At 37.8% G+C, this 12,319-nt stretch overlaps 1 protein-coding gene across 1 annotated transcript in view; it reads right to left on the bottom strand.

Annotated features, from left to right (window-relative positions):
- Positions 1-12,319, bottom strand: part of EFHC2 (EF-hand domain containing 2) — a 224,145-nt gene that overhangs the window by 194,017 nt on the left and 17,809 nt on the right. The window contains exon 2 of the mRNA XM_054566327.1: positions 5,977-6,129. Coding sequence (XP_054422302.1) covers positions 5,977-6,129 — 153 coding nt within the window. The remainder of the gene's footprint in view (positions 1-5,976; positions 6,130-12,319) is intronic.

The raw sequence follows: 12,319 nt of genomic DNA, 5'->3' as shown, positions 1-12,319 counted from the left end.
AGCCACAAAATGTCAAATATCCCCCCCTCTAGCTCACAGGAGTGACAGCTGCTTCTCTCCCACTTATAGCTGAAGCCTCACTCTAGTCTACTCTCACTATAAGTGAGATTTATTGATACACAATCAAAGAAGCACCGCACTTCCACTTCTTAATAGCAACCAATCCAGAGAAAGGCCCCACTTCCTTAGGCCCTCCCCCAAATTACTTAACACAAACCCAAATCCTCCAGAAAATCTTTTATAACACCTGCTCACTTAGACATTCTGTGGTTACTAAGGGTGTGTGTTTTCCCTCACTGCATGAGTAATAAACCAACTTGTCCAATTTTTTAAAAGTCAAAGTGATCTAAGAGATCAAATTATATTTAAAAAATATATTTTATATTGTTCAAAGCATAAAGATTCACATAGTGCTACATAAATAATCAGCTCACCACAACCCAATGCCAATGAATGCAAAGTTATTAAAATTCTAATTCTGTGGTCAGTAGGTTTGATTATAATTATGATGTCCACAATAGATGAAAAAAATAAAATAACATTTTTAAATGTATGCATACCCCATAGGATCAACTTTTATCCTGCCACTTACTATAATAGGGTCATTTGCAAAATAAGAAACAAATTAGGCTAAATAGGAGCCATTGACAAAGGAAAAGAAATGAGAGCATAATTGTAGAGTCAATGTAAATTGTACTTAACATCCAAATAAAAGTCACATAAAAATATTGTCTTTAGAAAATTTTTAATTATTCTGACTTTTTATAATAGCAGCTAATGATAGATCATATACAATAGCAACAACAGTATATCATAAACTACTAAAAGCCAAATTTAAATTAATAATGAAGCAATAGGTGCCTAGTGTAATTAGAAAGAGTTCCAGACCAGGAGATCCAGGGTCTAGGCTCAGTTCTAGGATGAACAAGCTGAATTTGCTTTTAGTTATAGACTGAACATCATAGAGTAAGACTAAAGTCTTAGGCATCTACTGCTAATGGTAAAATGTCATCAGAGATCAGCTAGCCAAACCCCACATCACAGTCAAAAAATAGGGTCAGGGAGGTAAAGTGACTAAGCCACAATCACAGTTAGTTATGTAAAAATAAAGAAAGAAAACCTCATTTAAAATTATCAGGATCAGAGGAACCTAATGAACAAAGCAAATGAGCAAAATAGAACCAGAGGCATGGAAACAAGGAACAAACTGACAGCGACCAAAGGGGAGGGGGAAGGGGACTAAGGGTGGAGATGCCAGTCAAAGAATATGTATGAATGACCCATGGACATGGACAACAGGGTAAATAAAATATTTAAAAAATATATCAGAATTGGGAAGCCCTGAAGGGAGAGCTCTCACACACTGCCACCCATTGCCCTCTGCAGACTCCAGCAGGAAGAAGCATACTTTGTACTCCTCAACAGGAAGAGACTTACTTTACCACTCCAGCAGGAGGGAGGAAGATTTTCTCCTTGACCAGGAACAATACAGCCAATGAGAAATACCACAGCTCAGCCAATGAGAAGCTATCACCACCCTGAACTCTCACTCTCCTTCAATGGACTTTTGCCCATAACATCTCCTCCCAAATTCTTTCTTTTTCTCTATAAAGTAACACTCCCCTCCTTTGTTCTCTGGACTTGCCTATGGTTTGTCATTGTTTGCATGTCCCAAAATGTAATTCCTCTGCCATTCCTGAATAAACTCACTTTTACTGGTAAAATAAGTGGCTATTTTATTTTTAAAGTTAACGTTACATGATAGTTCCAGTGCTTTCAACACGCAACCTCAGAATCCTGGCCCTTGCCCCACATCTTATAAATGATTCCTCACTTATAGAATGAGAACAATCATCCATGTCTGCTTCTTCCTTATGGAGGTGCTCAGATGATGACTGCAACTAACTGGTGTGAGTGGATAGATGCTTGTTTATATTTAAATGAATTCAATAAAATAACTAGTATTTGGAAGTGGGTGTATTATCATGCAAAATTTCACTGTTTGCGTAAATCCTCCCAATGCCAGGAGTTTTAAGCAAGTAGAACTGTGTTTCTCAATGGGAGCAGTACTGGCATTTTAAGTAAAATATTCTCTCCAGTGTACAGTAACCCTTTCCACATTTTAGGGTGTAAAATCATGGTTGGCCCCAGCAACTCAATAGCAACAGCACCTCCCAATCACAGCTGGCCCTAGGAAAAAGTGATTTAAAACATCATAATTAATGCAAAAAATCCATGATGCCAAATGTTAAATAAAGATGGAATCAGTATTATTGATTTTCCTTTAGCCTCAGCCTCCCATATTGCTAAGCACAGCAGTTATTGATCTTGTGTTTAAAAAGTTGACATTTTGTTCATCATGAAGTTTTTCAATTAGTTTTGATTTTTTAATATATTTCATTAAAATAAAAATAAAATATTATCAAGTTTGATTACTGAGTTTTGGGGTACCCCTTAAATTTTGCACTCAAAACAAGTGCCTCACTTACCTCAGTTAGTCCAGTACTACTGCAAGTCATTTTGATAACCCAAAACACCTCCACACATTTCCAAAGACCTCCCTGTATAAAGAATCTTTGAAATAGGGACTGATTTTTATCATATAACAAGAAGTACAGAGAGAGACAGCCTGAATGGCCTGAAAATGGTAGTTCTATGATAGCAACAGAGCCCTGGGTCCCCTTTACATCTGCAGCACTTACAAGGTGGCTGATGTGCCCTAAAGAATTATGTCCTAGTTCCAGAGAGAAACACAAAGGTAGGGTGAAGGGCAGGAAAATATACCAGCTGAGCCTCTTTTAATTAAAAAAATAACTTCCTCAGGAGCCACACCTAACAAACCTTAACTCATACATCATTGACCAGAATTGAGTCACATGGCTGGCCCTAGCTACAAGGAGCCTGCAGAGGTGAACACTTTTAAGCACTTATATCTCCAGCCTGAATAGAACTGCTGTTCTCTCCATGAGAATGTAGGGTGGGAAATAAAAGACAAACTGCTAGAATATCTGCCACGGGGACCATATAGGATAATAAACACTGGCTCTTTTTGGTGATTGCAAATAGCCTCTTCTCTGCTTGTAATTTGATGGTCAGCCTGAGCACAGCATTTTGATGGTCACTTTTAGAATTATGGAAAAAAAGGAATATTTTCTTAGGCTAGGCTCTACAGAAGTAGAGCCTGAAACAGGGATTTAGCATGTGCTTGTTATAGACCTACTCATAGGGGAAACCTAGAAGGGAGTGAGGGGAGCAGCTAAAGGAAGAGAGATTAGCCAAGAAAGGATACATTCTCATGTGAGGTTTTGCAATGGCCAAACGCACAAGAAATATGAGCCTATATCAGAATAAAGAGGTAATCACCTTGAAGTCGCTCAGCTTTTTACCCTTGGCAAATCAATCAAGCATTTGCTGCCCCATCATGAGTTAAAGGGGCCAGTGTAACCTCCCAGGCTTCTCTGAGCAATGCAACGCCCATTGGCCAGCAGTAACAGTCCATAGAAGGTTACAAATATGAATTGTTTGCCAAAGCACTTGCTTCAGTTTTGGGGGATGGGTGCCCCAGTCTTAATGTAGACCTGGATGGGCACCAAGAGCATCTACAAATATTAACTTTGATACACTGTCCAAGGAACTGCCTTTATTTATACTTTGTACTGTTTGAGAACATAACACTTGATGCATTGCTATGATTAAAAGCTATTGGAAAACCTGGCAATGAGTTAAAAATGTCTCATTTCTAAGAAAAATGATTAACAGTGTTGACTTGTTTCATTGAATCAAGAATCTAGAGAGTGTTTTATAATTTTCTATGGGTATTAACCAGGATCCAGTCTGTAGTTCACAATTTCATCAGAGCATGTAAATATTTCATAGTCTTAGTGTCTTGTTTTAAGCTCAATGAATATTTAATTGAAGTTGACCAACAAAATAACTGAAAGAATTATGTTGCATTTAGTTAGGCCTGAAATGAATAAGCTTTTCATTTTCTCAAGTAGTTTGAAGTTAAAATCATTCCAACCTCATGAAATATTCTACATAACTTTATAAGTAATTAAAGGGCTGCAACATAGGCTTGAAAGGCACATGTTACGTATTGAGAAAAATAAAAGGAATTTTTTAATTTAAACTCAAGAGAATAGTTTAATATTTTGTGGCCTGCAATATTACTTATTCAGTAGTGAATTACTTTCAACTATTGTAAATAACAGTCTTGACACAAGAAGTAAAAGAACCTTTTTTTTTGTCCCTTGCAAATTAAACATTCTAGAATGATGATGTGCAAACATCTATAAGATTGAAATTAACAAGAAACCATCAATGATCCATCCAAGTACATCAGGCCAAAAGTTGTTTCTGAACTCTGGGCCCAGCAATGAGCCAGGTATGGAAAATAATTTTTAAAAAAACAGAGAGAGAAAGAGAGAGAGAGAGAGAAATGTTGGTCTATATTCAAAGTAGAGATGTTTTCCAAGGAAAGAAGCTTCCTGGCAGTCTTTTAGATCTCCCATAAGTGTCAGAACTGGCCTTCAAAAATATATGTGCTCTGAGTAATGGAACATTATGCTGATGACATGGGACATGTCACTGCTACCAAATTTGAAGACAGTTTAATTGGAATAAAAGTATTGCTAACCAACCCATGTTAAAGCTGCTAAAAATACCACCTGATAAACAGTATACAAAGGTTTGAATTCTTTATCTAATCCTGAATTATTTTTTTAATTATAGGACCTAAATAATCTAAGAACAGGCTCTGTTTTGGAGAACAGAACATTGGGCAGAAATACAGTGTTGTTGATAAAAACAGCAATGAGAAAAAATTGGTCACCTTGGGGGTTTTTCCTTTTGACCTTAGTCCCTTTTTTAGATATTCAAATGTATCACCTTTGTCAACTGTCAATATGCCAGTATATATGTGTGTGTTATGTGTATAAACATACACATTAAGAAGTTCAGTCTCTTGTCCAATAATAGCACCTCTTTCCTTCACTTGCACAATTATTGCCATAGCACCCTTTGATCCTTAGGGATGGGGAGCCATAATTAGTATGGAGAAAAGGAGAGAAAGTATCTTTCTGTTGCCATCTAATGGTACATTGAGAATCAAACAAAATTATTTAGTTAATAGCAACTGAATAAGCAAAAGTGATGGCCTATATAAGAACAGCTTATTCTGTCCAGGGGAGAAGATGAGAGAACGGTTGACAAAATACCACTTGATTTCATTTATATGTGGAATCTAAAGAAACAATATAAATGAACAGACAGAAACAGACTCATAGATGTATAGAACAGACTGATGGTTGCCAGAGGGGAGGGAGGTTGAAGGACTGGATGAAAACGATGAAGTGATTGAGAAGTACAGATTGGTAGTTACACAACAGTCATGGGGATGTAAAGTACAGCACAGGGAATATAGTCAATAATACTGTAATAACTATGCATGGTGCCAGGTGGGTACATAATATACCAAGGAAAACACTTTGTAATGTATATAACTGTCTAACCATATTTCATTGATCTACTTGATTACTTCTGTGTAGCTGTCATGATTGCTGAGACTTTATATTGGATTTAAATTTTTTAATATTTTATAATGGATCTTGACATTAAAAATAAATAAAATCAATCTGCATTAAAAAAATAATTGTCTAACCATTATGCTGTAAACCTGAAACTAATACAAAATAATATTGAATGTAAACTATAATTTTAAAACAATTAATTATAAGAAAAGTTAATAAGCATTAACCAAGAAAGGTGAACATTTGGCATCCTGCAACCAATGTGCCAGATCAGAAACAGGAGCAGGGATAACTTTTCTTTGTTTGGGGTACTGTTGCTCTATGATGTGTCTTTTCAGAAAAACTAGCCTTAACATTTACACTGGGACTCTTATTTTCTCAAATTTACTTAATATTTAGTATGTGTAACATTTTAAGGTTGCATTTCTCCCAATGTCGTGTGACTTACCTGCTTATCAAAAGCTACCCAGGATGGTACTGCACTTCCCATTCCTTTAGGAAATACACTGTATTTAGGCTTTGTCCTTTGCCTGAGAGGCAGTTCACCTATTCCACGTTTATCTTCAGTCACCAGCATTCTGTGGAACTTATCCTTTCCCACCTGTGAACATAAGAGATAACATAAAATGGCCAAACCCACTCTATAAGAATTTTCTTACTTGTTTTAAAAGGTAAGCACATTTCCTATCATTTATTTTCCCATTACAAAATGCCTATCAAAGTGGCAAATAATTACGATCAATCTTTCTCCATAAACTTCTGTCACATGTTAAATTCAATTCATTTTAACAAATTCAAAACTTTGAAAAGCAATAAGAATAAACCCAATGCTCCATACTATTTAAAACATTTCAAAATACCTATTACCACAAGTGAACATTTACAACATTAGCTTCCTAAGTGGCATACTCCAGTTATTTACAAAAAACAGAAACAGGTGCAGGGGGGAGGGGTAGGACCCTCTATTTCAGAGGAAAAAAATGTAAGTTTCTAACAGAATTCTAACATTATTTTCACCAAAACAAAGAACAAAAACTTTTGCTCACTGACAAATGTAACGGGAATTCCTCAGAGCTGACATTCTACCCCTAATTTCAGAACCTTACCCTCCCTCTTCCTAACTCCTCTCCCACCTCTGCTGGGGATCAGGGCAGAAAGATAAAAGCCCAGAAAAGGCTACCAAGGGCTAGCAAAAATGTGGGTGAACATCAAATCACATGTAGTGTTAGTAAGAAAATAAATTACGAGAATCAAGATGGCAGAAGAATGAGTGGAAGTCACACTGATCTCCTCCCAGGACTAACCTACAATTACAACTAAATTGTGGAGAAATCACTTGGAACTAACAACTGAACAATAGCGAGAGAGGAGCCTTGTAACCTCAGAGACAGAAGAATCAGCTTTAGCGCAATTCTTCTTACCTAACTGGTAAGGAGTGCGGTATAGACCTGAGAAGGCAGGTGGGGCGCCCATGGGCGGCAGCACCAGAAGGATATTGAAATGGCAAGTTGGATCCCCTGGAGAAGAGTGGGGTCTAAACCAAAAGTGGGGATCTCTAGCCCACAGCACCAGAGCCCAAAAAGTACACAGAAAACAGCCATCTAAGAAAACCGGCAGGGTTGCTCTCTGCCAGAGACAGGTGGCTGCAAGTGCAAAGAACTGTGTAAAGGGCCAAAGCATAAAATTTTATTTGCATCCACTTACCATGGTCTCTGGTAAAGGCAGGGGCAGAGTGGGCTAGAGTCACTTGAGGAGACACTGGGGAAGAAAGCTGTGGGGAGAGAAATGAGAGAGTAGCCGGCAGGATCTCGGCACTGACTCATCCCCCATGCAGCAGCAGCCATCTTGCTCTGGCAGAGACCACTCCCCCTGAGTGGCAGTAGCATCAAAGGACCCAGGACCCCGACCCTCAGGTGGGATTCCACCCCGCACTGTGCTGTCTAAGCTACCTGCTGAGTGCAGAGTGGCAGCCACAGACAGTAGATCCCTGGATAAAGGGGGCGCAGAGAAGTCTGCCAACGCTCGAGGAGAGACTGGGGATGGAGGCTTTTGGGAGAGAACTGAGAGAGTAGCCGGCGGGATCCCAGTGCAGACTCCCCCCTCATATGGCAGCAGCCGGAGAGGGCCCAATAACCCTGCCCCCAGGAGGAACTCCGCCCCGCCCTGAGCTGTCTAAGTTGGCCTGCTGAGTGCAGAGTGACTAGATTAACAGCTGAAGGAGACAGCCACAAACAATAGATTACTGGAAGTCTCGAACAGACTGCCTAAGGTCAGACAAGATCAACATCTGACATCATCAGAAGCAGATCCAGAAAGAAAAAACAGCGGTCTCCTACCATAGAAGTTCACACCACAAAGTCAGGAAATCAAGATGGATCAACTTAAGAAGCAGAAGCAAAAGAGAAGAGTCTCACAAATAATGGGAAGGCAAAGAAATATGCCCCACTCAAAGGGAAAGGAGGAATCCCCAGAAAGAGAACTAAATGAAATAGAGGCAAGTCAACTATCAGATATTGAGTTCCAAACAATGGTTTAAGGAAGCTCAATGAGCTCAGTGAGCTCAAAGAGAATCACCAAAAACTACAGGGAAACTATGAGGAACTTACTGCTAACTATATCAGCATGAAAGAGGACATAGAAACTATCAAGAAGAGACAAGAGGAAATGAAGAATACAATTTCTGAATTGAAGAACACAGTAGACGGAATCCAAAGCAGGCTCGATGAAGCTGAGGACCGAATCAGCAGGCTGGAGGACAAGATAGAAAAAAGCTCCCAGAAAGAGCAAGAAAATGAAAAAAGAGTCAAAAAGAATGAAGAGGCATTGAGGGAAATCCAGGACAACCTGAAACGTACTAATATCCATATAATAGGGATACCAGAAGGAGAAGAGGATGAGGAAGGGATAGAGAACCTGTTTCAAAAAGTAACAATGGAAAACTTCCCCAATTGGAGGAGAGAAAAAGTCACACAAGTCCAGGAAGCACAGAGGGGCCCATTCAAGAGGAACCCAATGAGGCCCACTCCAAGACATATCATTATTAAAATGGCAAATATCAAAGACAAAAAGAGAACCCTAAAGCGAGCAAGGGAGAGAGAGTTAGTAACATATAAGGAAGCCCCAATACAGCTAACAGCTGACTTCTCAACAGAAACACTGCAAGCTAGAAGAGAACGGCAATAAGTATTCCAAGTCATGAAAAGCAAAGGGCTGCAACCAAGACTGCTCTACCCAGCAAGGCTCTCAATTAAAATAGGAGGTGAAATAAGGAGTTTCCCAGACAAAAGAAGGCTAAAAGAATACACATCCACCAAACCAGCATTGCAAAATATGCTAAAGGGACTGCTTAAGAAGATGAAGAGAAAGAGTCTATGAATACCCAATTCCTTTCACAGTTGCCAATCCTTGATATTACCAATATTTTTAATATTCATTACTTTGTGACAATGTTATTTTCATTGTTCCTTTATTATTTGTTGGAACTAAACCTGTTTTTGTATATTTCTTGCCTATTTCTATTATTTTTAAAAAGCTTTAAATCACTTTTTGGTATTCTTTATACATTTTTTGATCAAATGTTTGTATAATTTTTGACCTAAAAAAAGAAAAAGTTATTAACCCTTTTTTAGATGTGTGGCAAATTCTTTCCCATTCTATTACTTGTCCTTTAACTTTTTTTATATGTATATTACTATATAGTCTTAAATGTTTAATATAGTCATATTGTCAATATTTTACTTCATAGCTTCTGGGTTTGAATATGTTACTTCAGGGTAAGAAAAATAGTATTTTGAATTTTCTCCTGAAACTCCTTATATTTTACATATTGATGTTTAACTCACCTGAATATTTTTTGTATAATGTGTGAAATAGGGCTCAATATTTGTTTTATTTCAGCTAGTAGTGGTTCATGCACCTTATAAATGGGGATACTAGTATCCTCATTGATCTGAAATATCAAGTTAATCATATATTACATTGTTAGACAGATATATACATTTGTTTCTAGAATACTCTTTATTTCATTGATCCTCTAGATCATTTCCATGCTGGTGTTATAGTGTTTTAATTGCTGAGACTTTATAATGGAGGTAAATTTTTTAATATTTTATAATGGATTTTGACATTTAAAATAAATAAATAAAATCTGCATTTTAAAGAAAGAAGGAATTCCTACTTTTGATGACAACATGGATGGAACTGGAGAATATTATGCTAAGTGAAATAAGCCAGTCGGTGAATGACAAATACCATATGATCTCATCTATAAGTGGAATCTATTTAACAAAATAAACAAACAAACAGAATAAACCACAGGAATTGAAACACGGAGCAGACTGAAAGTGACCAAGGGGATAGCGGAAGGTTTACCATGGTGGAAAGAAGGAGAAGGGACTACACAAAGAACATGTGTGACTAATCCACGGACATGGACAAGAGTGTGGAGATTTACTGTGGGAACTGGGGGTGGAGTGGAATGGGTGGAGGAGGGGAAAGGGGGGAAAATTGAGACAACTGTAACAGAATAAACATGATTTAAAAATTTTAAAAAAGACATTTGTATGGAAGCCTACATAAAGTGGAGAGGAATGATATGAGGGATCAGGAATGATGAGGAACAAATAACATAAAAAGAGAGAGAGAACTTACACAGATCAATGAGGACATTGTGCAAGAAATGGAGGAATAGAATTAATCCACCTGTTTGCACCTGGCATTTGTTTAAGACTGAGAGATGTCAGAGGGGCTGGGAGTTGCCAGGCTGGATGAAGGAAGGTGAAGGAATTAAGCCCAAAAATATATAGATAGATGATAGATATATACATATCTGTGTATGTGTATGACACATAGACACAGACATCAGTACGGTGTATGGTGATTGCCAGAGGGAAAAGGGGGTTAGAGGGAGGCTGAATTGGGCAGAGGGGGATAAATAGGAACTAAAAGAGACTTTGCTGTGGGTTATGGGTGCATGATGCAGTGTGCAGATGATGTTTTATTGAGTTGTACACTTGGAACCTGTATGGTCTTGCAAACCAATGTCACCCCAATAAACTCAATAAATAATAAATAAAATAAATAAAAATGACAAACTAGAATGAGAGGTAAAAGGTAGGCAGACTAGGCAAGCAACTACTGCAGCTGAGCAGGAACAAGGTGAGAAAGGTCTGCACCAGGGTAAATACAATGGGAATGGAAAGGAAGGAAGAATGTCCTTTAAAACAGGGACCCTCAAAGTATCTTTGAAGACGGGCGAGTTTGATTATTTTCCCAAATCATTTCAGACTAATACTTTTGTAATATACAATAAAATTAATTACAAAAAAATCGAAAGGAAAACAGACATAAAAACTTACAAGCTCACTGATCATACTCTTGGATATGATTGCAATATCAAATTGCTTTGTAAGTTTCTTAAGACTCCCAATGTCACAAATGCACACTACAGTTGGAGTAGCACTGCTGTAGTGAACATCAGGCAAAGAAACCAACATCTGTGATTTGGCGTGTTAAGAAAGAAAGAGTAATGGGAGGTGACTTGAAAGTTCCATGTCAACCTCATTTCCACTTTGAAAGTGTCGGGGGAGGAAGAGGAAAAACAATAAGGATGATGAAGTACTTCCATCACCTGGCTCCTGTAGCTCCCAAGCATGGTTCTAGGAGCACAGACTGAGTTTCTGATTTCTGGAATTTTTAAAGGAGATTAAAACAGTGGATTGAGCCTGAAGCACCCTCAGCAAGACTAGTCCTTCCTTTCCTGGTCACCACCACAGCAGCAAGGAGAAGAAAAGGGACTGGAAGGAGCAAAGGGCAAATGAGGTGTAACCAGCCCACCCATACACATACACAACTGCTATAAACTCTTGTCAGCACATTTTTGTTCAGCAAGTGACAATAAGTAAGAATACCATACAACAGGTCTCTTTTATTTTAAATATAAGATTCACCAGTGCTGTGAAATTAAGGAGATATAAAAATATATAAAATTCAGAAGGTAGTTCTATAGAGTTCCTGCTAAACAGATGAGCAAGTTATCTGTCCAAAGAGTATTAGCTAGATACTAGCAAAATATTTCCAATGTTTTGCTAAATAAAAAATTAGCCAGACATAATTCTTTAAAAGAATGTCTTTATCATGAAATAAACTATTACCAAAACCTTTCCAAAACTCTTGCCTTGTGAGTTATGAATTCACACATTCAAACTAAAATCAACAAAACACACATGCACACTTCTTTAAAGTTTAGGAATGCCAATTTCCATTGTCATTCTAATCAATATATGATGCAAAATTCCATTTCTGGACAATCGGAGTATTGAAATTTCAATTCAAAATTCTATACCTTAAAAACTTATTGCTTGAGGATTTGTTTAGTATAATGTAAAAGCCTTTAAGGCATCTGTTTCAAATGTTTGCCCCTCTCAACACACACACAAGCCATTATAATCTCTTAGGACCACATGTCAACTTGCCTTTTGCCCTAGTGATTGTGAAGTGGTGCTCATTCTCGGTCCAAAGATAAAAGGTAAATGTCTTAGCAAATAATAACATCAGGAACATATTATCCCCAGATCCAGTGCCCCTTGGTATCTCAACTCCTTGGGTCCCATCCGACTTATGACACCACTATTGGAAAAACAGTAGCCAAATCCAGACTCCCCTTAATGTTTCACATCAAATTAATAGCTGATATCACTACCGCATCTGTGTTGCTAAAGATTGGAAGAGCAATTTTATCACATGCTTGGACTGATTAATGAATAATCAATAAGTTGTCAGGGCCACTGCAG

Source organism: Pteronotus mesoamericanus, unplaced genomic scaffold, assembly GCF_021234165.1.
Source record: "Pteronotus mesoamericanus isolate MK-2021 breed Mesoamerican mustached bat unplaced genomic scaffold, CSHL_Meso_final contig_173, whole genome shotgun sequence".
Lineage (NCBI taxonomy): Eukaryota > Metazoa > Chordata > Mammalia > Chiroptera > Mormoopidae > Pteronotus > Pteronotus mesoamericanus.
This window is presented reverse-complemented; position numbering and strand designations above follow the sequence as displayed.